The sequence below is a fragment of the Zalophus californianus genome, chromosome 12 (genome assembly GCF_009762305.2).
Source record: "Zalophus californianus isolate mZalCal1 chromosome 12, mZalCal1.pri.v2, whole genome shotgun sequence".
NCBI classification, from domain to species: Eukaryota; Metazoa; Chordata; class Mammalia; order Carnivora; family Otariidae; genus Zalophus; species Zalophus californianus.
Window position 1 is genome coordinate 70937764 of NC_045606.1, and position 27717 is coordinate 70965480.

General features: G+C 34.3%; 1 protein-coding gene across 1 annotated transcript in view; it reads right to left on the reverse strand.

Annotated features, from left to right (window-relative positions):
• Positions 1 to 18081: 18081 nt before the first annotated feature.
• Positions 18082 to 27717, reverse strand: part of PPP1R3A (protein phosphatase 1 regulatory subunit 3A) — a 42399-nt gene continuing 32763 nt past the window's right edge. Inside the window, exons 2-4 of the mRNA XM_027574879.2 lie at positions 26218 to 26276; positions 25981 to 26105; positions 18082 to 24068 (exon numbers count right to left, since the gene is read on the reverse strand). Coding sequence (XP_027430680.2) covers positions 21672 to 24068; positions 25981 to 26105; positions 26218 to 26276 — 2581 coding nt within the window. The 3' untranslated portion in view covers positions 18082 to 21671. The remainder of the gene's footprint in view (positions 24069 to 25980; positions 26106 to 26217; positions 26277 to 27717) is intronic.

Sequence of the window (27717 nt, forward strand, 5' to 3'; positions counted from 1 at the left end):
GAATACATTCACAAAGTTATATGCAGTTTACAGCCTTAAAAACAAGATTTTCCTAACTTGCAGCACTGTAAGCTCGATTTCATGTACCTGAGTCTGAAAAAAAAAAATTAGATTGTGTTCTTTTAGTCACATACATCATCACCAATAAAAGAGATTTCTGGTGTTCGACCACAATGGCACCCTTGTTAAAGATGCATGAAGTCAATGGAGTAGACCTTATTTCTCTACAGCTGTGGAGGCCCTGGAGGTCTGGCAGTGATAAACATTTGTCTGTCACTTAATGAGGCATAAATGACTCAGAAGAGAAGATATAATTAATGTGTGGGGGCCCGGGGGTTGATTGTTTGCTTTTTTGTTTGGTTTGGTTTGGTTTTTGATAAGGCATGCTGTTGGCCAGATCAAAAATAAGGTTAAGAACGCAATGCTCTTGGTACCCTCTCATTCCATGTGGTCTTTAGCGTCTCTTGTTTTGATGGGGTAAAAATTAGAGTGAAGACACAATCAGCTGGGCCTCCATGTGGCTCTACTCTTGTATTAGCTTCCTAGGGCAGGTGTAACAAAGTACTACAAACTGGGTGGCTTAAAATAACCAAAATGTATTGTCTCCTGGTTCTAGAGGCTAAAAGCCTGAAACAGAGTGCTGTCAGGGCTATTCTTCCTCTGAGATCTGTGGGGAAGAATCCTTCCTTGCTTCTTCTAGCAGCTGCTGTTTGTCTGCAGTTCTTGCTATTCCTCAACATGTAGACACATCGCTCCAATCTATGCCTCTGCTGTCACATCGCCGTCTTTTACCTGAGTGTCTCTGCCTCTGGATTCCCCTCTTTTTAAAAGGACACCAGTCATAATTGTATTAAGAGCCCATTCTACTCCAGTATGAGTTCGTCTTAACTAATTACCTCTGCAAAGACCCTTCTAAATAAGGTCACATTCTGATGTACTAAAGGTTAGAACTTCAGTATATGTTTTTGAAGGACACAATTTAACTTATACAATTCTCAGTTGTTTTTTCCCTAAACCTAATTATGTTTTGGATGATATATTTACATGGAAGAGGGTGAGAAGCACATCCCAGTAAGAAACAAAATTGTTTGGGGTACTTAGTGTTATGTTTGAATTTTATTGACTCTCTTACCTTCTCAGTCTAATTACTATATTCTCACTTTGTTAGATTTTAAAAATTTTAGAATGTTTGAAGAACAGAATTTCCTAGTTTATGATTTGCCTGATGAAGTTTTTTAAATAAATTGAAATTAATTAATCTCTTTTATTGACTAACTGCTAATGATTCAGCAGTTTCCACAAACCCCTAAATCTGTCTCTGATTCCGATTCTCTTCAGATAGGCCCCTAACTCTGGTTATAAACCATATGCCTACTATGTGCCAGTGCTCTGGGCAGGACACTTTTCATACAACTCTCCCTAAATCCCATTATGCTGGCATTATTCTATCCATTTTACATATACATGAACAAAGTAATTATAGTTATGTGAGTCAGTCACTTCTTATAAATTGTTAAATGCAGAAAACCCAGCCTTCTGAATTCTCCCATAGCCATATAACTGGCTTGACTAATTTTCCTCACTGACTTGACTGGTTGTTAGGCATTATGTACAGACTGTTTTGTTGCTATTTTAATTTGGCCTGTGCTTATTATAGTGGAGGGAAAAAAGCACCCTGAATTTATCTCATGAAAGATTTTTTTCTCCACTAATCTTTTTGAAGACTGATCATTTTTTTCTGCTTTTCTTTAAATTAAAAGGGATATAATTTTACTTTAGTTAATTGTAGAGCACAGACTCAGCATTTGTAGCCATTATCAGTATGACAGTGCATGTATTTACCTGGTATAACCAATATTGAATTCAATGCAATCTACAAAATTTTATACTTTAGCCTTAATATGGCAACTGATATTTTTAAGACAAAATCCCCAGTCCTTGTCAACTTATAGGAATGTGAGGAAATAACTGACTTTTTTCCAATGGTAAGATTAGGTTTTGTCCACTGAAATATCCTTTCTTGACTCCCCATTCTAACCATCTCCATGTGTGATTTATCACTACATAGCAGCAAGAGAAGGTTCTGTTAGTCCCTACCTGAATATTACACATTAAATGAGACTCTGACTCCCCACCTTGGTTCAGAAGTTGCATCCAGCTCTGAACTCAGTTCCTTTGTGCTACTGCTCATTACACTCTGCACACCAACCACCACCTTAGCTAGCTTGGGGTTAGTTTCTCAGCAAGAGCTGGTTCTTTCCTTCCCAGGATCCTCCATTCACACTCTTCCCTCTGCTTTTCCAGGGCTGTCCCTTCTATTTATTCAGGCCTCAGTTCATATTTGGAACATTTCTTCATGGCTGCCTGCCTTGCTTACTCTATTAGGTTCCCCCATGTCCTTCTCCTTCATGTCACCTTCTGCTTTGTTTATTTCCTTAGGAGCACTTAACACCCTTCATAATTTGTTTACCTTTTATTGCTAGGTCTCCCTGTAGACAGTTAAGCTCTGTGAACGCCGAGAATATGTCTGTTTTGTTGACCACAATACACCCAGTTTCTGTCTCATTGCCTGGCCCATATTAGGTGTTCATTAAATATTTATGGAAGAAATGAATAGGCATTTAATACTTGGTTTCCCTGTGAAGTCTTGGTACATTTTTATTATGTTTGGTTTTGGCAGTCTGCTTACTATTATATGGAGGAAATCAAAGAAATATCAAGGTATGGAATATTCTGCTTTTATTTTTGCTTTTTGTTATGTGTTTGAGTGACAAAGTTAAGATTTTAGGAATTTTATAGCTAATTGAAAGCTCTTTATTTTTTCAAAGATTTTATTTATTTATTTGACAGAGAGAGACACAGCGAGAGAGTGAACACAAGCAGGGGGAGTGGGAGAAGGAGAAGCAGGCTTCCCGCGGAGCAGGGAGCCCGACGCGGGGCTCAATCCCAGGATCCTGGGATCATGACCTGAGCCAAAGGCAGACACTTAACGACTGAGCCACCCAGGTGCCCCTTGAAAGCTCTTTTATTTATTTTTTTTAAAGATTTTTTATTTATTTATTTGAGAGAGAGAGAATGAGAGACAGAGAGCATGAGAGGGAAGAGGGTCAGAGGGAGAAGCAGACTCTCCGCTGAGCGGGGAGCCTGATGTGGGACTCGATCCTGGGACTCCAGGATCATGACCTGAGCCGAAAGCAGTTGCTTAACCAACTGAGCCACCCAGGCGCCCGAAAGCTCTTTTAAAGACGATATTTTAGGGTGCCTGGGTGATTCAGTTGGTTAGGCATCTGACTCTTGATTTCAGCTCAGATCATGATCTCAGGGTCATGAGATTGAGCCCCACGTCAGGGGGCATGAAGCCTGCTTAAGATTCTTTCTCTCCTTCTCCCTCTGCTCTTCCCCCACACATGCACACATGCACTCTCTCTCAATAATAATAATAATAATAATAATAATAATAATAATAATAAAGACTGTGTTTGACCATAATATACCTTCATCACTATGTTCTAAGAGTAACAAAATCATCATTCTCCTGTTTGTGCCTCACATTTTACATAGGTTAATTGGGAACGTAAAAGACAAAGATGGGGCATCTGGGTGACTTACTCTGTTAAGCATCGAACTCGTGATTTAGGCTCAGGTCATTATCTCGGGGTCATGCGATCAAGCCCCACTTTGGGCTCCACACTCAGCATAGAGTCTGGTTGTGATTCTCCCTTTCCCTCTGCCCCTCCCCTTGCTTGCGCTTGCTCCCTCTCTCGCTCGCAAAATAAATAAATAAAATCTTAAAAAAAAAAGATGAAGATAAACTTAATACTGAATTCCAAAGCACAAATTTAAAAAAATGTAACTCTCTATCCCTTCTGAAAAATATAAGAGATCATGAAAAATGTTTAGCTATAAAAACTATTCATACCTCTCATAGGTTTCTGGGGAATTGTAATGTTGATATAAGTACTACAAATAATGACTCAATTATATATATGAAATGGTTCAATTGGTGGCTACTCTCTATTACCATCAAAGTATTAAAACTGCATTTGTTTAAACCATTAATGTGATACATTGTTCTTTTAAAAAATTCCCCATGCTAATTGTTGGATATTTTTCATATATCTTCAGGACCCAGCCCATAATGATATATTAAATAAGCACTCCATACATATTAAACAAATAAGTAGGCATTAAATATATCCCATTAAATTGAGATTGAAGTATGCGTATCTGTATTGTGAACTTTCCTAAACATCACCTTCATCCTGTAGTGTAATGTCTGGGAGCAGGGGTTTGGGGGCATGTTTATCAACTTTGCCACTTAGTGCCACTCAACTATCTTTTCTTATAATGTTACTTATCTCACTGGGAGTTCCTGAGACGCCGTATGCAGTACTGCATACATCTTAAGCACCCAGTTAGCTGGTTATTGAAATTATCAGTCAGGCTGTAAAACAGATAGCCATTTGTGATCTCTTCTAGCTCCTTAATCAAATAACTTCAAATACCTTTTTAAAGGCCCTATCTGGACAGCATTTTCTAGAAACTCTAGGTAATATGCATAAGGCAAATTTGTTCAATAATAGCTAAAATATTAAAATATATGCTTGATTTATTCTACATACTACAAAATTTCCAATGGCAATTAGAAAATAATAACAAGTCTCATTGGGGGTTAGTGATAAATGTTATGTTTTGGCATTAGCTAACTACATTCTAATATGCAGTAGGTATCTTTTGCCCAATTACAGTGTACTTTTCTTTAATTTTACCTGTAGGGGTCACTGGTGTCACAGGGCAATCTTCCTCTCTGTTTAGGTTTTGATGGGTAATTACCTGCTGACAGGTAATGTATTATAGGAATAAGGTAATATATTCTTACGATTTACTATTCAGTAAGGAATTCATTAACATAAAGATTATGACCTAGAATATACCCTTGGGAAACTTTCATGTTGATATGCTTTTATTTGGAAGGTGAGTCACTATGTTTGCTAGTGGAAAATGGTTGACAGAAACTTCATTTTTACCTTACTTCTTATTGGATATAACTATGGGGTTCAGTCAAATGACAATGAACCAAGAAAAAAAGTGAGTCATTCATTTAAAATTTATTAAATGGATATATCCTTCAATATCATAAGAGGTATGATTGTCATAAGAAAAATGCATTATGTAAACCTAGTTAATGAAACTAACTTCACACATTTTATTAGGTATGTTAGCAAATTCTAAATAGTAGCCTTCATTCCATTCAGGTTGTTAATATAATAGAGACTATAAGAGATGCTTTGCATGAATTATTTAGTTAAGATGGTGACAATAAACCTTAGCATTTGATAATCTAATGCAAATTCAATTTTTGTATGCATGTAACTAATTCTTTTATATATGGTATTTGCCTAAGTATCAAATAATTAATCTTTAAATAACAAGTTTTTTTTTAATTGGTGAAAATAGCCCAATTAGACTTATTGTTGATCTGATTCTTCTCTTTGAACAAAGGTGAAGATTTGGAGTTTAGAGACAAATTGGACTAAATCCAATTCATTTCCTTTTCTAGAACAAAAATGATGTCAGCCAGGGGGACACCTTAAATGTAGAAAATCTCCATGTCCTGACTGGGGAGAGTGTAGCATCCACAGGCAATAATACCTCTGCTGTGTTGGTCAGAGAACAGTACAGGGAATTCATTGCTGCTGTGTTTGTTTTTTGTGGGGAATAAACTAATGTGACCAAAAGAATAAAGGAAGTTTGGTAATTTTTCACTAAGGTTTATATTGGCAATAAAATCAATTCAGAGAGTTTATTTTTAAGAAACTGATTTTTTTAAAAATTCAAAGCCAAAAGTGGCAATGATACCATCCCAAATCTATAAAATAGTTATGTAACTCTATGATTGTTAAGAACTGGATCCATCAGGTTCTTGCAAAATTAATATAGGATTTTAAAAGTTAATTTTTAATTCCTTGGAAATTTCTTCATAACCTTTCCCTATTTCACAATGAAAGACAAACACTATCTTGAAGTTGAAATGCAAGTGAATTCTGAAAAAAAAATGTATTTGTACTAGAACGGCAAATGTTTGACAGAAATTGGAAAGTGGCTCTTAAAGAAACTCTCAGCAGGAGAGCCATAATTAGTTTTAAGACTTCTAGTGGCTTCTCAGATCAACAGGACTTTGTTTGCTGTAGCATCTTAAGGTATCTAGGGTACATTCAGTCTTCAAATATCAAGGGATCTATGTTTTACTGTAGTCAAAGAGCAATGTGAAAATATATGTGAAAGTCACAACAAAAGTTCCAAGTAGAAGTCATTTAACTTGAGGTCAGCTCTCTTTACATGGAATATATATTTAGACTTTTCAATCTTAAAAATAATCATTGTATAACCCTCCCATACTGTATGGATTTGTATATTTATTTTGAGAAAAAAATCCTCTTCCAATCTTTTGTGTGGTATTTTGGTTTTGGAGATAAGATATAAAAATACACACAATAAAAATATATATTTTTGGGGCACCTGGGTGGCTCCGTTGTTAACCGTCTGCCTTCGGCTCAGGTCATGATCCCAGGGTCCTGGGATCGAGTCCCACATCGGGCTCCCTGTTCTGTGGGAAGCCTGCTTCTCCCTCTCCCGCTCCCCCTGCTTGTGTTCCCTCTCTCACTGTCAATCTCTGTTGAAAAATAAATAAAATCTTTAAAAATATATATATATATATTTTTTAGCTTACATAGCAGTGATGGGAAAACAAATCATCATTTTAATTTTATATATCAAATTTGTCTGAAAACTAAATCTGGTAAATTTTAAAACTCACTGGAAAAGGACCACAAAGGCAGAGAACTTCATACTGGCATTAATGAATTAAATAAGTAAATATTTTTTGAGCCTATATGATATACTAATTTTTGTTTAGATAGAGAAGTATAAAATGTGGCTTTCAACTTACCATTAGTGGATAAGAAATGCAAATAAGGTAAAAAAATGATCAAAATACAGAATTATTTGCCAAATGAATGAAAATATTACAAATAATTTGCCAAGAAAGGAATGATATTCCTATCTGTCAAACATCATCATGAACAACAATTATTTGTGACAGTTTTAAGCACAAAGTCAAGCACAGCAAGTCCATGACTTCTAAAAGCTGGTGATCATATCCTTATTTTATAGATGAGGAAACAGAGGATCACAATAGTAAGGGACTTGTCCAGCGACACACATAAAAATTAATGATAGAGTGTGCCATTAGAATCATGAAGGTGAAATGAACTATGGCAACAAGCCTGAATTGGTTTTCATGCCTATAGTAATACCTCTGCCCTCCTGCCCTCCACTTTATGCCCTGCTCCCAAAATAATCTTCCAGAAATGCCTTTGATCTATCACTGACTTGTTTAAAGACATCTTCTGGGCTCCATGAAATCTAAACTTAAGGCTGCTTTCCTGACTTTTTTTCTCACTGCCTTTCCCTCCCTCTATGCAAACTAAGTACAAATCAAGCTATTCTCCAAAACACTCTGAACATCTTTAAATGTATGCCTTTGTGCATATTGTCCTTTCACCCCGTAATGCCTTGCCTCTTATCTCTTCAACTGCAAGCTTATTCATCCTATGTTCTGCTCAAAAACCACCTCTGGGGCCTTCCTTAATCTCTTCCAGTTGGAATTAATCTCTCCCATACTAAGCCTATTATACCTCTGGGGTATATATCCATTGCTCCTCAAAAACTGAAAGTTCATTGAAGACTGAGACCTTCAATCTATCATATTTGTATCATCTGCAGTTCATTGAATAACTTACATATAGCCACAGAGAAGTAGCAATGACATAGCAATTTATTAGTAATAACAATAAACATAATTAAAATAGATGACTTTTATTAGGCACTTACCCCGTAGCAGGCAGTAACCTAAGTGCTACTGATGGAATCAGAATTTGAAGCCAGACAGTCAACTCCAAGATCCTTGTTTTTAGCTGTGTAGGTTCTGGAGTCAGCTGTTCTAGATTGAATCCTGATTCTAACCACTTACTGGCTGAGTGATCTCTCTGTTCCTCAGAGCTTCATCTTTAAAGTGAAAATATTAATAGTGTTTACCTCAGGTTTTTAAATAGATTAAAGTTAGGTAATTTGTGTTAAGTGTTTAGGGTAGTGCCTAGCACATAGCAGTGCTGATTAGTAATTAACTCTACTTATTATAGATTGTTCTAAGTATTTGGTGAGTTAAATTAACTCAACTATCTTGGGTAAAACACTTCTTACTTTCTCACCTCCTATCGCTTTAAGGACCTACCCGTGAGCCAACTCCCCTTGAAGTCATTCCCAATATCATCAGGATTATTCTTTCACAGTGTGGTACACTCCTGATTTTCCACAGCATCTAACTCTAACATCTGTTAACTTCAGGAAATAGTTATGGTCAGCTATGGTTAGCAATAATGTAAGAAATAGCTATGGAATTACCAACTTTTTCTCATGGATAATAGAAAAATGATTATCTAATCTTTTGTGTTTTGAATCTAATCTTTCCACTGACTCACCTAAACATGTAAAAACTATTCTTGTGGTTGGCAGAATACTTTGAAAATCCTGAGTAGGAATATTTAAAACAAAAACTCTATACTTGGTCACAACTACAGCAGAATTCTAATTTATAAATTGGAAGGCAAAAACCTCTCAAGGTCCCCAGGTAGCGTTAACATCAAAGATGAAGTGTTTACTCAATATTCTAGTAAAATCCCAATTTAATTCAATCTTTTCCCATACAAGAATTGTTTTGGTATCTGAGGAACCATACTCAATTTTCTAGGTTATATTAAAGCATGTTTTTGATGAGGTAATACATAAAGATGTATTTTCCTATAATGAAAAGTAAACATATAGTAGGCATTTTCCCTGAATAAGATGAAAGGGATTTTATACTTGTCAGGAATTGATAGCTTGTTAGGTCAGCCATACGCCATGATATGGTTCAGGAGGGTGACAAAAATAACCAGAGAAGTGGTCGCAATGTATTTTGATGTTGCTGTGTTTTGGTCATGCCTTTTGGAATTGAAACATGATAGTAGTCTAAATCAGTCACTGGCTAATTGGTTTTCAGCACTAAAATAACTTTTTGTTTCTTTTCTCTAGTTATTTAATGAGAATAATTTATACAATATTAGGTATTTTATATTTTAGTATTGGGTGTTATTTTATATTTTAGTAGGATCATACTTTGGTGGGATCATAGCAAATACTAACCTGCTTTGACTCAGTCCTAAAGTCTTGCAAGATGAGATATATATATATGTGTGTATATATATATATATATATATATTTAAGTATCTGAGATCATCTTAAGGCAGCAAAGATTATCATTACAGTGGCAAAGATTAGGAAGAAAGAAAGGGAGAGTGTGACATAAAATGAAGTGGAAAAGAAAAAGCCTAGAAATCTAAAAGCTGAGTTCTCTCTCAGGTTTCTCTATGGGATTGTGATCCCTTATACAGGCCACTTTCAGCTTTTCTGCTACAAGTGTGAGGAAATGAGAAAATAATATCAACTACTTCAAATGCATGTACCTGGATTTCATGACAAAGGAGATTTGATTCCATTAGGCATTTGGACATAGACCTTTCAAGCCCTAAGGAATCCTTGGAAACAAACATTTTAACGAAGGCCTAGGAACCTCTATAACAAATTATTTCTTTCTCTTTAACATAATGATGTTCAAATGTAAGTTCTACATATTTTGAATTCCATAAAAGGATATGTGGTAGTATAATTTACAGATAAATCGTAAATATTTGAAAAATCAATTCCACAGTATCTCTGATCTAATTCTAACTTCTTCTATTTTAAATTTTACTATTTTTTAATTTTAATTCCAGTACAAACATAAAATTCTAAATTCTTATTACTTAAAATTTTAGCACTAATCAGAGAGAATAAAAGGCAATATACTCAACCAATATCTGTTGCTATTGTTAAAACTGGCATTGATCAGTAAAGCCTTTCTTAGGAGTAAACTTAGGAGTAAACTATCTCACTATATTACTGTAAGATAATCCTAAATGGACATTATTAAACAGAGACAGGCAATGCACATATTTTTCTTCTCCCTTTAACACCCTTTTTAGCTAATATGCAGGACTGAATTTTTCTCCCCTCCAGTTCCCATTCCTGCCATTTCCTAGGATGTGACACATACAATACTGGGATAAATACAAACATTTGATAGTGTTCACAATTTGAATCTAACAACTGGAGGTGGAGCTCCCCCTCTCATGAGAACACAGACTGAAACCTGGAATGCAACTTTAACAAGCTGCAAGTCTAAAGACATAGCCTCCCTGCTAAGAATAGCACAAAAACAACCAACTGACTTTGCAGCTGACAGAATTTGCAATGTTTCTATTGTCCCCACAGCGCAGAAGCCCCCAAATCTGAAGATATGATTAGGTTGTTCTGCATGTGAGGATCAAGAAGCCAGGTGAAAACAACCACAAATTAGGATGGAGACAGGGAGAAATAAACTCAGAGAAAGAAAGTGACAATGAGCTTATAAACAAAAATTCTAAAGCACATGAAGAAATCAAATAACAAATACAGCCAATCAAATCAAGAATTGGCACATTCACTTCAAGCTAAATTAATTTTATGAAATATTCCAATAAAGACTTTGGATATCTACATTTATGATACTGAAATTGATAAATGGAAGAATACTTCTATTTTTTAAATGGCAAGGAATTATTTTTTAAAAAGAAGAAAAATGAAAATGGCTAGGCATGAAAGAGAACAAATTCTATACACTTAAATAAAAATTATGGTTATTAAAATTTGAAAAATAATTTCTACATTAGAGTAGAAGAGAAAAGCAGTGAATTGGAAGAATAATTTAAGGAATTCGTTAAGAATGCAGTATAGAGAACAAAGATAGAAACTATAGAATATAAACTCAAAATAGCATGGTACAAATAAATTCAAATATATTAGTTAATTAAAATACTGTGAATGGCTCGAACTCACCTATTAAAAGACAGATTACAGATTGGATTTTTTTTTTAATACAGCTGTAAGTTGCTAGCAAGAGGTATGATAAGGTGGTGTGAATACTAACCATAAGAAAACTAGTACAGCGGGCGCCTGGGTGGCTCAGTTGGTTAAGCGACTGCCTTCGGCTCAGGTCATGATCCTGGAGTCCCGGGATCGAGTCCCGCATCGGGCTCCCTGCTCAGCAGGGAATCTGCTTCTCCCTCTGACCCTCTTCCCTCTCATGCTCTCTATCTCTCATTCTCTCTCTCTCAAATAAATAAATAAAATCTTTAAAAAAAACTAGTACAGCAATATTAATATAAGATGGCGTAGAATTTAAGGTAAAATATTAATAAAGATATCATGGACAAAAAGAAAGGGAAAAATGCACTTAAGAAATGTTAACAATAATGAGCTTATTTGCAACTAAGAACTAAGAGTCTTGAAATATTCAGAGTGAAACAGGCATAATTACAAGAAGTGAATTCCTCCATGATATTAGTAGATTTCAAGGAATGCTAGTTGAAGCAGACTAAATATATAATAAATATATACAGAATTCTATACCCAAAAATGCATACATAGATTAATAATTAAATTGATAATGTAGTAGATTATAAAGGAAGTGTTAACATAGTTCAAATAATTGGCAATAAATCATATTCTATGACACTAATAATCAGAGATCATAAAAAAATTAAATGTCCTGTTAAATAACACATTCATGTGTTGAATTACAGTGGGAATTATGGGAAACAGGAAATAAGTAGAAGTGAATGGAAAATTTAAAAATATTATATATATATATACACACATACATGTTTTGAGATATAATTATCTCAAAACCAGTTCAATGCAGTTAAAAATGTTAGCTTTATTTTATAGTATTATATGAACTTTTTTTAAGAAAAAGGATTAAAAATAAATGAGGTATACATTCACCTCAAAAGAAACAAGGAAAAGGATTAAAAATAATACAAACTAGTTGTTCTAATGTGAGAGTTTTTGCAAAGTGCATAAAAGAATATGCAAAAATCAAGTGTTCTTATACACTATTGGAATAACTAACAAAATGTCAAACTAATAACTATTAGAACTAGTGAGAGAGTTTGGCAAAGTAATTGAGTAAGTGACACATAAAAATCAAGTCTTACAATAAAAATTAATAATTTCCCAAAAGAAATACAATGGGAAAAAAATAATTCATTCACAATAGCACCAAAATCCATAGATTTATAGGAATAAATCTAATAGTAAATGGGCAATGCATTCATGGAGAATATTATAAATCATAGTTGAAAACAAAAATAAACTGTTCTTATAGATGGACTCAGTAGTATTAAAATGTCAGTTCTTCTCTACACATTCAATAAATTCCACTAAAAACAAGTTTTCCATGAAATTTGATAAGCTGATCCTATAATTCAGATGGAAAAACAAATGGCCAAGAGTTGTAGAATTTTAAAGAACAAAGTATAGGAACCTTACCCCACCAATATAAAGATCTACTTTGCCCCCTCCTGATACCAAGATCTATAAATCTATAGAAATTAAGGCTTTATAGGAGGGCACTTGTGATGAGCACTGGGTATTGTATGTAAGTGATGGATCACTAAATTCTGCACCTAAAACTAATATTACACTGTATGTTAACTAAGTGTAATTTAAATAAAAACAGGAAAAAAAGAAATCTGGGCCTTATAGATTTACAAAAGGAAAAAGAGAGGCAGAAACATTTCCACAAAAAAAAAAATTGGTGCATTACAGATACATATTACAAATCCCTACCTACCCTTGAGAACTTGGAAACATTTCCTTTACAGGAAGTCCTCATCACTCTCTGCCTCCAGTTACTGGGATACAATGGATTCCATCTGGAATGAACATCTTATTCAGATGGAGCCAAATGAATTTCTCTCTCCTAGGAGTTGAGAACTGACATCCAGAAAACTCTAACCAGTTAACTTTTGGACATTTATAATCAGGTTGTAATACTGCTATTGGATAATTCTATTTTAGGAACCATATATCTAGAAGAGTAAGTCAAAAGAGAAAATCCACTGACCAAAACAGAAAAATGAAGTGGATAGAGGAAAAAAAAAAGATGGGAAAACATAAAAGCCAAGAGAAACTCTATTTCTGATGGATTTCATGTTCCTATTGATGCCTGTTTTCACTCTAGCCCTTCCTTATGATATGTTCTTTTTTTTCCCCTTAAACTACTTTGAGAGGTTTTGGTTATTTCCAGACAAAGCACTTGGAGTGAATGAGATTGACTACTATCGAATTTCCATTGGCTTTAACAATTAAAAAAATGACGCCCAACTTTATAAAATACCAGGAACTCTATAACTTCAAGGATAGAACAGCTTTACACATACATAAAATTGACCCCAGTGATATTTTTTTTAAATGAGGAAAGAGTATCCATAGAAAGACCAGTATTCAAAAACTGCCCCTCTATGTCTTGTGTGGGTAAGGTTGGGTTGAAGTAAAGCCACAGTTAAAGGCTCTTAAGGCAGTTATGCTAGCCTTTTGCCATTCATTCGGCAGGAACATACTTTGTGGCCGTAAATTGTGATAGTAGTTCTTTGGGTAAAATTGCAAACACACATCTCTTAAGCAGAAATGAAGGAAATGCTTCCATTTGAATCCATTGCCATTCACAGTCCTAGCACAGCACACCTGTTTTGAAGTGAGGCCAAAAGTTAAGATTATTGCAAAGGCCAAAACTAGATGGAGGGACACAGGTTCTGTCTTAAAATGTCTTTGTCTCTCACTGAATATCTTAGGTCATTTGTTTATATTTTAATTTATTTTGGCTATTGTAATGCTATTGACTTACCTCATGTTTGTTAAATGCCAGTAATATGATCTAATTTCTTTCCAAAAAATTTTTCTTCCTCTTACAGATAATGAGAAGAATGTATACTCATAATATAGCTTCCAGCAACATAGACTATTATAATTTTGAGTAACATAACATATAATTTTGAGTAACACACAGCTTTTGCAAAGGTTTCTTTTATCTTGAAAGTTCCACTTTGGCTATCATGTATAAGGGAGTTATCATGTCCTGAGCCCTCTGAATAGGGTATAGGCCATAGTGTCTGGTTCCACAATGTTATAATTAACTTGTGTCAGTAATGTAAATGACTTTTTTCCAATGGTTTTTGACCAGTACATTCTTTAAATAAGTCCCTGCTTTTGTTTTTTAATCACTGCCCTCAGCATTACTGAATTAGCAAAAAATGTTTCAGTTCTTTACCTAGGCTAACCAGGTGCTAGTATATCTGAATTATATTCGACAACCCTAAGGACAAGAATTTTGTCTGTAGGTTATAGAGGTATTCATATTGGAAGCTTTCCCTTTTATTCATGTGACACAGAGTGATTTATACCTACTGGCTAGGATATTTTATTGGATTTTTAGGCAGACTTTGTCATTTTTCAGTCAAATCATGTAACTTTTGAAATTGAAAAGAGTACTATTAATAATTAGAGTGAGACATCAGGCAAAAATAAGCACTATACCATTCACATCAAGATGTATCTTCATTGTAGTTTTTAAGATTGTAACACTTAATTGTAATGAGGTATTTGGAAGGTCTTATTGTGGTTTCCTTGATGCCTAAAATTATAGTGTTAAAAAGATGGCACATCTCTGAAATTGAAGAAATGAAGTATTTACAGGAACAAACAGTCCTTCCTTTATACCACTTGTTTTCCTAAATCTTACCTCTATTATTAAACTGGTCACAAGATTGCAGTTGTTGGTTTATGTCTCCATCTCCTTTGCTACACTCAGGCTAGGTGAGACATGGGACTGGTGCGTTTCTTGGGGCCTGGAAGGGAATCATTGTATACTTTTTTTTTAATTGAGGTCATCCGAATAAATTGAAAAGAACAGAATAGTTTTAGGAACTTTCTGTTTTTTAGGAGCATTAATAAAGATAGGATTATCTGTGAAAAAGATCATGTGTTACATGTAATGTTTTTATATACAATTTGATACCATGTAGCATGCCAGTATATATCTGTGATTCATATGATAACTTGGTATATCTGGACTGAAGGAGCAACACAATACAATGGTTAAGAGAGAAAATCTACTGGAGTCTGAATCTAGACTTTGCCACTTACTAGCTGTGTGACCTTGGAAAAACTAGATTCTCAGTGCATCCATTTCTATCTGTAAAATGGGAAGGTATGTACTTCTCTCATGGAGTTGTGAACGTAAATGAGTTTTTGCACATAAAGTGCTTAAAACAGTGTCCAATTATTGTAAATGCTTAAGAGTTGGCTATTGCTTTGTTGTAATAACTCTTATTATAATAACTATAACAAGTGTTATTATTATTACTATTATTATTAAAGAATGAACCTCACATGCACAGATCAATAGAGATACAGATGTAGATATTATACTCAAATATCCAGACTAACTGGGTCCTGAGCAAGAATGATTTTTCATTCATGTAATGAAAAATCAACATGTTGCTCTTAAATTAAATACTGATTTAAGGATGGGAATAAGACCAGTTAAGCTAAATAACTCACATGGGAGAAGATAATGCATTAAAACTGAAATCTATAGGATTTACCCCAAATATTGAAGACTGTGAAATGAGGGACATTTGTATGAAGGGCATTTATAATCTCTTACCTTTAATTCCTATTTCCCTTTTCAACTTTCAAAGAATAGAAACATATTTAAAATATTTCCACTTATATATGTGAAGGTGGGAAATAAATGATCTTTTCTTTAACCTTTATTCCTTCCTTAGGTAAGAGTCAGAACTTTCTCACTTGAACATGGGGATTTTACATGCGTAATTAAAATGAAAATTGAATTTCCCAAAAATTCATGGATTAATTGGGAAGGGTCATTTGATGTATAAAAAACATGAGATTAATATCATTTTAGAATGTATGTATAAACATGATTTAAATGTGTGATGTTTTCATAAATGCTCCTTGCTAAAAATCTTTTATAAATTGAACATTAAAAGCCTCCTACATAAAACTATTAAAAGTAGATTATGGTTTATTTAAGTGTTTACAAGGAGAATGTCTAACTTCTTAGAGTGATTTTTAAGTACCACCTCCCTGCTGTTTGATATTATGTTTTATAGAGTTTGTCTTTAGGAAATTTTAAATCTGTTTCCACTCAGAACCAAATAAATACATAACATTGATGAATTCTACAATGCAGTAGATGTGTATCTTACTTTAAGTCTTAAGAGACTGATTGCTGATGGTCTCAAGCTATTATGTGACATGATACTACATTTCTAGGCCATATACTGCTTTCCTTTAGACTCTGCTGCAAAAATAGGCATACTTTTATGTTACTGTTTTAATTTCATATCTAATATATAAGATGAGTGTCTTCAAGGAAAGGATAAATCTTTTACATGTTATATCATCTGCATCACTACACATTGTATTAGTAGACTATCTTCACTGCCATTAGTGTTATTTGTCAGATGTTGGAATACCCACGTATGTGTGTGTGCATGTGCCTGTGTGCTTGTGTGAGTGTATTTGTGAATATATATATATATTCATTCATATATTCATGTGAATATATATATACATACTCTTTTATATGTTAATAAGGCAAATGTTTTCTTTTAAAACAAAATCCAGTGACTATTTTTGCTGGTTGTGTTATTTGCTTAACCCAAAAAGTTGACATGCAGAACAGGTGTGAAATTGAGAGATCAGCCATTTTCAAAGGGCATGGCAGCAGTTGAGAAGATTGAGTTTCTTACACTTTATACCTTGTGATGTTTGTTGGTTTTTAAGCTACTGCACTACTTTATCTGAAAGCAGGTCTTGTTCTATCAGTTTTCACATTAGTGAATTAAGGTATACATTATTATTCTTTTAGTATACAATTTTTATATTATTTCCCATGAAATAGAATGAAGGGAATGTTTCCTGTGCTAAGAAGAATTCCTAAATATAGAGAATCAATTTAATTATTAAGAGAAACAGAGAAAAAGGATTGTTTCTCTCTTTCCCACATCCTAAAACCACTGTATTACTCTGTCTTGTTATTCTCTTTGCCCCTTTCGATGTGGTCTTTGGTAGTTTACTAAACCATCCTAACTTTGTTTTGATTAAGTTTACTCATTTTAAAATCAGACCTCAGAGTATCCTGTCTACATTTTAGAAATAGGATAGGAAGGAGACATCACTGCAATTCAATTCCATCCATGAGTACTGAGGATTCCTACAGACTAGACCTTGTGAGGTGATGGGAGGGAAGAAGAAACCATTGTCCCTGTCCTGAACAAGCAGGCAGTCCAGTTAGGACAATTACTCAAAGGCCCCCTGCATGCAGGAAGATGAGTGTCAAAAGAGATCTGAAAACAAAGAGATCCCACAACCTGAACTAGGAGGAGACTTCAAAAGAATAAGGGCTTAAGGTGTATATAGAAAAAATGTGCAGAGTTGGATAAGAAGAGTAAAGATGCCTGAAAGTACCCTAGACAGAGGGGTGTACATGAGCAGCCACAGAGGAACAGGGACAATATGTCTTGCTTGACTGACAGAGGACTTACGGCAGAGAGCAGTGGGAAATAAGGCCTCGTGGTTCAGGTGGGGTGATAAGGATGATGCACTAAACCAAGACCAGTAACTTGATTAGGCATTGAAAGAAATGTGCTGCAATATCAGATTGTGATGGCATCTCAGCCAAATAAAAATGAGTTCTCTGTAATCCACTATTGATTTGCCCATACCACTCTTTATTATCATGAGTATAGAGAATTGGATATATTAGGGGAAAAACTTAGGGAATTTTCCTTAAACTTTCACACAATGTATTGTTTCACGTTGAAAAATGAAAGTGTGGCGCCTGGGTGGCTTAATCAGTTGAGTATCCAACTCTTGATTTCAGCTCAGGTCTTGATCTCCAGGTCATGATTTCAAGCCCCCATGTTGGGCTCCATGCTGGGCGTGGAGCCTACTTAAGTTTAAAAAAAAATGAAGGTAATATATATGCATTGAACAAATATAGAAATGACACAAAACAAAAATGCTGAACTTTTTAAAGCGTTGTTTGTTTAATAAGTTTTTAGCATACTACAATGATGACATTTCATGAAAACATATGATTGTTCAAAGCTAGGCTAGTGAAAATTTCATTTGCTGTTTAAAGAGGTTCGGATAAAGTTATGGAAATGTATTAGATTAATGACCAAATCTATTTTTAAAAGATGAAAAGTAGATTATGTTGCTATGATTTTTATTATGATCTATTTCTGAAAATAGAAAAGAATAGGCAACTTAATTAAATAAATAGAAGTAACTTTCTTAGCTGTTCTTTTCATACATGTGTACAACTGTGAAGACACAGGAAGAGCATGACCTCCCATATTTCTTTCATACCTTGTTGTAGAATCCAGTTTAACCCTATTCTTCAGTTCCACAAGAACTGGCTGAGACAGGATTCAAAGAACAAAAGACAGTGCTTATTGCATAGTTTGATTTCTGTATTCACTCGGTCAAAAATTTGAAAGAAAGGGCAGAGATCCTGGTAACAGGAATCAGTGGATGAACTGGCCCTGGGGATGACAGTCCTCCTGCCTGTGTCTTTACTAGTTCTGCTAGTTTGTTTTTTTGCTTTGTGTGCTTTTTTGATTCATTTATATGCAAAAGTCAGTCTAATACAAAAGGCAACAGGCCTGGTGATACCAAATAACACTCATGACTGAAAAAAATTATCAAGAAAGTGCCATGAATGCTGCTTGAGAAAAATAAGATAGTTCATGTTCCCAAATTTGGTCTGCATATTTTTAAGTTTCCGTTTACACAGCTGACTAGTTTAAGATAACAAGTAAAAGATGATCCTGTTTCTCTCACAAATGGTGACAATCACTATTTCATTATCAAAATATTAGAAATCAGCAGGGAAGCATAACTGCATTAACCCAACGTTCTTGAATATTGGGAGGTGAGTCATTTCACTGATTCATTTCCTTTTATGTGGAAAATCCACTGGGATATTGATGACTTATGCAGATGTGATTTTTTTTAAGATAGTTGATTTTACTACCTTTACTTGCCAATTAATTTTCAGAATTTTGTTTCTAATAGTCAGAAGCCCAGCAAAATAAAAGGTGATAGTTATACCACATTTCTTAGCCAGTATAGGAGGCAGATGTGCAATGTAGTACTCTTTGCTTATTTTCATGCCACCTCTCTCTTTTGTCCCTTAACCCATATTTGGGGGGACACAGTGAAGGCAGCTATACTTATAAAGGTTACCTTGTCATGATAATTCAGTCAAATCTTTATTACAGGGGCTCCCAGTTCTTTCTGAGATCCATTTCTCTTGCTCATCATAATGCTGTGATGAAAATGGGTTGCAAAAATCTACCTCTCCACCTAGCAATAGTTTCCTAAGTTTTTAAGACTTTATCTCAAATTCTTCATAAGAAATGTTTGGAAAGTCAGTTAAATCACCAATTATTTCTTCACTGCATGCAGAGAAATACACAATTAAATATTTTAAATTCTTTGAAACTTCTATTGTCATATTACAAATATGCAATGAGAAGGTTTAGTAAGTTAATGTTACCAAAGTCAAGTAAAAGAGATTAAAAAAATTACATTCTTTTATGTATAAGGGAATAATTATAGTTCAGACACCTGTGTTAATAAGTAATGTAGTTTCTTTACATTAATAAGATATGGCATATTGACCGAAACTCTTAAAGGTAGAATGCAAAAACCAAGCCATTAAGATCTGAAGAAATACTAACCTTAACTCCGCTGTAATTTAGACCTGTCAACAAAATTATCAGGATAGCAATTTTAGAGATAATATTCTAGGTATGGCCTACAGTATTCTACTTGTATTTAATGAAAATGTGCTTTTTCAAGCAATCAAGTATTTGCCCTAACTTCTACTTCAGGATGTTTGTATTTGTTCAACTAAAAAGTTAAAGTCAAGCATTCAATTTCAATGGGACTTGAGACAAGCATACAATTAGGGATTTGGAAATAGTTGTGTACCTAATGAAAATTAGGGAAATCATTTACTACTACATGAATGTCAGTTTAAATGCTTTGTTCTCATTTTTTATTCCCATAAATGCATGCTTCTTAGAAGTATGGGATGATATATGCAAGTTTTACTCATTGAATTTACCTTTACAGGTAAATAGATGCTCTTTTCTCTCTGAAGATCATGTTACATACTCTATGAAGGAAGTTCCTATGAAAAAGAAATCACCCAAATGGACTCCCACGGTGTTACTCTCTTCCATATTCCTGACCAAATCAAAAGTATCAAACTACATACCTATGCCTCCTCCCTGGAAAGTAGCCATTCAGGGTATCAAAGGAAGTACTGTGCCATAGACCAGAGCACAGGATTTTTGTATCTAGCAATCATTTAATAAATGGTTGTTGAAATCTTATATAAAAATCTTTGCATTCCCAGTATGTGACCAAAATGATTAGTTCCATTATTTCACATACTTAGCCATAGAAAATAACAGTAGCTAAAGTCACTGCTACACTGGATATTCATTTTTCCCTGAGTAGATTGCCAGATCTACTTATTTGCCCACTAAAAACTTGAGTTATCATCTAACAACCTAATGATTATGTAACAACCACCAATGATTATTTCATCTCTATATGCACCTTGGAAAATAATTCATTGTCTTATAACAAAAAATAAAAATTTGTTTGAAGACAAAAAAGTACTACCAAGTAAAATAGTTCATTTGGAAATTTTTTTAATTATTATTATCATTCAATACTTGATGCTTTATAGGTACAAATTCATTCTGAAGCAATGCTTGTGGAACTTTTAATTTTAAAACTTCAACTGAATAATTGACATTAAAATTGTTCAGCTGTGTTATACTTTCTCTTCTTATAAGAGAAAAACATTGCTTATAGATAGGCCCCCCAGAAAATTTTGTAGATTGAGAGATCATCTCCCAATTGTTTCAGTCTTTGTCAGATTTGGCTTATGAGTGCTCTAACTTTGTAGATATAAGGGAGGTAAAAGGTATCTGTGTATAAAGTATTATTCAAGCAAACAAGGTCTTTCTTTAAGTTTATGCATTTCAATATACATGGGTGTTGTTCTTAAAAATATGAAATCAAAGTTGAAAGATTTGATCTATCAAAATATGCTGATAAATGATACAGGGATAAATGCAAATTTCATGGTCAGTACCAAAAGACAAAAAAAAAGTCCTCTGCCATTGTTCATGTTTTATCTAGTTTTTAAAAAACCTCAGAAGGAAAAATACTCTAGGGAAAAAAAAATGAAGCTTTACTGCAAAAGAAATGAATGCAAGAAATGGCACTTTAAGTAGTGAAGAGACATGAAGCATTGCAACTTCATAGCCTGCTAAGGAGCAACAGCTGTACCTAATTTCAACTTGACGTGCTTCAGATCTCATATTCATATAGGTATTTAATGATCCAAACATAATGGTCCTATATAGAATAATTACTTATATGAAGGAGCAAACTTCATACGCATTCCTTTTTAAATGATCCTTCAAGAGAAAAACTGCACTGGCTCTTTGAACAATGAATAGTCTCTTTCACCAATCCAAACGTTTGGGGCTAAAAAGCTTATCTTTTATGAGAAAATAATAATAGTGGTGAGGTTATTTCTTTTTGACAGACTCTTTTTGTCTCCCCCCTTCCCAAGATAGCCAGTACAATGAAAAAAGGTAGAATGCCAGGCCAATCATTAAGTCATATTGGTAGATGGTTACAAGAAATATCACAAACAAAAGGACATGCGGTACTTTAGAGTTGGTGTATTTCGAAAGCAGAGATTCGCTGCTCTCAGTTTCACCTTCCTGGGCAGGGAGACTAGCAGAAGCAGAGCTCTCGGATTCCTTGTCACCTGAAGAGCCCAGTGATTGTCCAGAGGCTAATCCTTCATTTTCATGCCTTGCCTCTTCCACGGTCTCAATAGCTTCACTGACGAAAATCATTGGCTGTAGAGATTTTTCCACACCGCGTTCTCCTTGTTGAAAAATCTGGCTTTTAAATCTTTCTCTGCTACTACCTGAGGTCTCTGTTCCTGAACTTTTGGAAACTTCTTCAGGTATAGACCCAAGATGAGGGTGCTTCTCAATACCCTGGATTTCACTTGTTGGATTACAATTATATTCTGATTTAGTAGAAATAGATTGGAGAGTCATGGTAGTAATTATATTCTCTACAGCAATTGCCTGTTCATGAGATGGCACTGAGGTTTTAGCATGGTGATTGGAAACGTGAGAGCCATTCTGAGAAGCTCTGTTAGTGTCTGAGTTTAAAGCAGAATGAATAATAGCATCTCTGTCTGTTTTCTTTGATAATTCTTGGACCTGTTTATGATCTCTATTTTCTGGAAATATTTTTTTGTCTTTTTGTATCATTCCCAAATGTAAATCCAGTTCTGAGGCTGCTTTTTGATTGCCTGTAATGACCTGGAAGGATTCATCTACAGATGTGATATTTCCAATGCCACGTTTCTTCCTGTCATGTGTCTTCCCGGGATTGTACATAGATATGGTTTCTTCTTTCTCCATTTCATCTACATGTACATTACAAATACCTAAATGTGATTCCTTTTCAAAATCATTATCATAGATTACACCTCCTGTATCTCGTTGACAAAGGGTATAATGTGAATCATCATTTCCCCCTTCATGTGGATCAAACGCTGTTTCCTGTACCTCGATGGGCTTGTCACTTCGTGCTGTCTCTTGAGGTAGCTTAGCAATTATTGCTTTTTCTCTAGCAGACATGCTTTCTAGAGCACTTTCTGATGTTGTCTTAATTATATAAGCTGTACCTGCTTCTGCTTTCTCAGTAACACCATGATCAGCTAGAGAAGACAGTTCACAGCTCACTGTTTTTTGGCAGGTAAACAATTCTTCCATAGGAGTAGCTTTCAAATTCCTTGTATTATCTCTTTTTCCCCACATGTCTTCACAAGCAGATTGTTCCTTGGTCTGTTCTGTTCTATTTGTCTTACTCTCTCTTGCTTTTCTTTGTCTTTCTAGAACACTCCAACTTTGTTTCTGTTGTGCATTCTTATTCTGATCTTCAGGATTAATCCAATCTGATTTTTCTTCTTCAATTTGGAAAAGACAATCATTCCTCAAAACATTTCCACTTCTTGGTGAACAAACTTGACCGGGCATCCCTTGTAAAGTAGTGCCTTCACTAGTCAAGAGATCACGCTCTGGAGTTGTTAACACAACGTTTTCCCAACTTAGACTTATCCTTGGTGAATGAAACAAATCTGCTGTGATTGCCTGGTTGGGAATTGTGATATCTTTACTCAGCAGAACAGTTAGGTCTCTGTTGCTAGCTTCTGTTCCTTCCATACTGATTTCAGACTGGCCCATCTGCCTTTCTTGGTCGTGTAAGACTGAATGAAAATTTTTGCTTTGTTTTACATTAACACCTAAATGTATTCTTTGCTCCTCCTCCTCAGTCTTACCATTGCCATAATCTTTCTTAGAAGATCCTTTTTCCATTGATTCTTCTGAACGGAAATCCAAATGAAAATCTCTTCTTAAACATTCCCAATCTTTTATTTCAATTTTCTCAGCTCTTCCTTCATGTTTTTTATTAAGGTTGTCTTCGACTAGTTGATCTGAGGAAGGACAGGATATTTGCACTCTGCCTCTCCCTTCTGCTGGATTAGCATTATCATCCAGTACTTCTTTGCTGCCAATATGTAATTGCACTAATTCATCACTACGAGTATCTCCCGATGGTGGCTTGATTTCTTCTATATCTGAAGTAATTTCCTCTGAAGGTTGATGTCTACACTTATTTTCTGCGGAATATTTTTCTTTGCAGTAAAAATCTCCCTTTAAGGAGCTTTCTGCTGATGAACTTGAAGACAAAGGCCTTTTAAATGAGTCAGGGTGTACTTCACCATGGATTTGCTTCTTCTCTAACCCCTCAGCTTTATTTGGAAAATTGACTGGATCTATTGCAAATGTATTCTTTTCATCTCTGGAAGCAGTACTTCTTATTAAGCATTGGTTTATCTTAAGGGATAGAAAACAAAACAAAACAGGTAATGATCAAATGATTTTAAATATACAAAGTGAATTAGATTTCATTAGTGAGGCTAGCAATTAACTGGTAGATTTCCTTGATTCATTTCATTTTTGGATTTTGTATAAATTCTGAAAGCCAGATGTTTTGGGGGGATCCTTTTAGGCTATGACTTGGGAATGAGATTAATAAGAAAACGGACCAAAATTAATCACTCTCCTTCCCAGCTTCCAAATATCACATTGTATTATTCAACTATTCTTGCTTGTCATTGCACTTTCTCCTCACTTAGGTTATACACATTGATAGCTCCATGCTAATCAATTAGAGAGCAGCTTCCTGGGTGCCCCTTGCTGCATTTACACTTGCTGTAGGTGCCCCTATTACAGTTTCTCTTATTAATATGTTTTCTGCAAAGCCTCTGCAAACTATTAATAGCAAAACGTCACTCAAAGAAAAGTGAGGGAGTTAATGTCTCTGCAAATTCTGTTTTAATGACCCTCTGCCAACTGGTACTCAAATGTATTTGAGCTCTTCAGTGATGCCAACTGTCAGGATTTAACAGTGAGATGCCTGTTTTTTTTTTTCTCCTTATAACTGACATTTGCATGATCTCAATAATTATATGCAAATCTTACGTTTTCCCCTTCTTCTCACATAAGGCTCATGTTACTTGTCAACTGCACAGCTGTCTTGTAAGCCAATGCCTGTGGGTTCCACAGATTTGGTTGTATTTCCATCTATTATAGAGCTTCATTGTTTTATGCATTAACGTCAGCATGGAGCAAATTAGCATCTAAATTACAGCTCCCTGTTCATTTATTGGATGTACAATCTCAGTAACTTCTAAACAAACTTTTATATTTGAGCCTGCTCATTGTAATGAGGTGTATTGGTGAAGCATGTGATTTTTCAGGGCCCTTTCATTATATTCTGTGGTTTGAAAAAAAATGGTGATGTTAACTTTCAGCTGGTGAGAATTCTCACAATGGGTGACAACTTTGTAGTTTCTTAAAGTTGGAGCAAAAGTAAATTGCATACTTTAGTGATGCAGCTTCCATATCACTATAGAAAAGGTGGAAAATGTGGGGAAAGAGATGAGCTCTATTTCTTTTCTGTTTCAGCACTGACACTTGAAGAGGAAATGCCATTTTAATCTTCAGTGATTATGAATCCATGTATCCTAATGATATGAGCTCCGACCAAACACAGTAAAGGATAAATTGCATTATGTGACTCATTTACTCCCATTTCTTCCTTTGTGATAAAAATGCTATCTAAACCATCCCCCCAAAAATTCCAAATAGATTGAATGTTCACCAAGTGTGAAATTTATGATAACAAATTTAATACTAAATTGTACAGTACTGACTTTGTTTCCTGTTTAAAAAATATAGCACAGGCTATTTTCTCCTCATTTGGTAATTTAATACTTTCCAATGATATAGAACTGTGAGATTCTCACAAAGATGGAAGTAAGTTTTAAAAAAAATGCTGCTAAATGCAAGAATCAGACTTGAAAAGCTGGACAGACTCTAACAACCATCTAGTCCAGCCCTCTCATTTTACAGACGAGTTTATGCTAAGTGTACACTTGTCACAAAGATTAGAAATGCACATCAGGATAGTGCTACCTCTTCTATAATTCCTACAAACTATTACTCAGAGCCGCTGGTGAAGAGATAAGAAATGAATGTCATTAATTTACCACTGCAGAGACCAGAAGCAACATACTGAAATCAAAGTGCCTTGTTGATCAAGCTAGAGATGCAAGGACAGAATAGGCGTGCTTTCACATTTGCAAATTATATTAGTTGAAACTATTGAAAGGCAGGCATTGCAGCATCTTTGAAGCATAAATGGATTCATCGTCTGTAATACCGTGGCAACCAGAACACTTACCATCAACTCTAATTCTTTTTCATTATGATCATCATGTTCCCTGTTTACATCTTTTACAGTTTGATTACTGGTTTCCAAGGCTTCCTTGTCCTCATGAGAACAAACAATTGTTGGGATATAGGTATCTGCAAAGTTAATACAATTGTGTCTGTGTAAGATTGTTATCATTGTAGGCTTTAACAAAAGACACAGATTTTGTTTAAACATTAAATTGAAAAAATCAAATAAAAATATTACCTGTAATCTTTGAATTCTCAAAGTTATTCTCGTCTGATGTTACTAATGATTCTTCTTTACTGTCAAATTGAAAACAAAATGTTATAAATGTTTTCTGAGACTACCTCTTCTAACTATTTTTGTACAGGGGAAAATTCAAACAAATAACAAGCCAAATAAATATTATATAACCTTTCATATTTTCTTGCATTACTTTTTAAATAAAGCATTTCTTGGTATGCTTTTTAAATAAAATTGATCTCTTAGAATAATTCAATAGTAAATTACTAGTAGTAGAAAAATTTTTAAATAATTTCCGCAATGCCATATTTCTAAATAAGATTGCGTTGCCTATATTTAAAACTTATATAACCAAAGTAAAAATATATGTAAATGTTGATTATTCCATCATTCATGAAGTTAGTCTTTGCAAGTGAGAACATTTTTCTGTTGGTTTAAATGATAAAGTTTTATGAACTGACAGTCCATTTGTGGTTGTGGAAATTGCTTTTTAACGTTCCAATTATTAATTTTTTTTGTGTTCCATTTTATTCAAAATTGTTTCAGTTGGGTGGATATAACATTAACTCTCTCTCTCCAAGAAAGGAGAAAAAAACAAACTTACTAAAAACTGAAAGGCAGCCAAATTTATACTCAGTTCAAAGACTTTATGTGTGTATTGCCACGGGCTAATTTTACAACGAAGACTTCAGATTGCTCATATGAAAGCATGTGTTTTCTTTCTTTAAAATGATTTGGGTTATACTTCCTTTATGATAATTTTCCGCATAGTGATTAAGGAAGATAAATATATTTTTCTTTCAAAGGTACTCTACTTGTAGGTTTATGTGTGGCATCGTTAGAATTTAGATTTGTCCATGACACTCAGCAAGAAAAATGTTAGTGAAAAATCTCACTTTGTGTATAGTTATATCACAAGTCAATCTATCAGAAATGATTGGCCCAGTTTCCACATTTTCTTGTATTGTCTCAGCTGAATTTTCTTATAATGACTTTTCTCAATGACTTTTTTCTCCAATAAAATGCATCTAGAGAGTTGGCAATTGCTGATAAAGTTGTGTAATGGAGTCTACTCTTCATTGCATGGATAATGTTGATCCAAATCCCAGGAAAGCCAATCTTTTTTCAACAAATCATGAGAAAACTGCAAATTCTTCCATCTGGACTACATAAGAAAGTAATTCAGTTTTGTTTATATTTATATGTTTAATTTAACTTTACCAAAAATATTTGGTATTTTCCAGTGGGTCCATGAGAGAAAATAATGTTTCTACATAAATATAATACCATTGGAAAAATATAGTATTTACATAATTGATACTGAATCTATAAATCTGTATTGTTTAATGAGGCCAATAACTATGCAAAGATTTATTTTTATGGAATCTAACTGCAAGTTGATGCATTTTTCCTTCTCCAAATACATGATATATAGGAGCTTAAAAATATATAAACCATTAAATATCATTTAGTTGTTCCTGCTTCCTCTTTATCTCCATA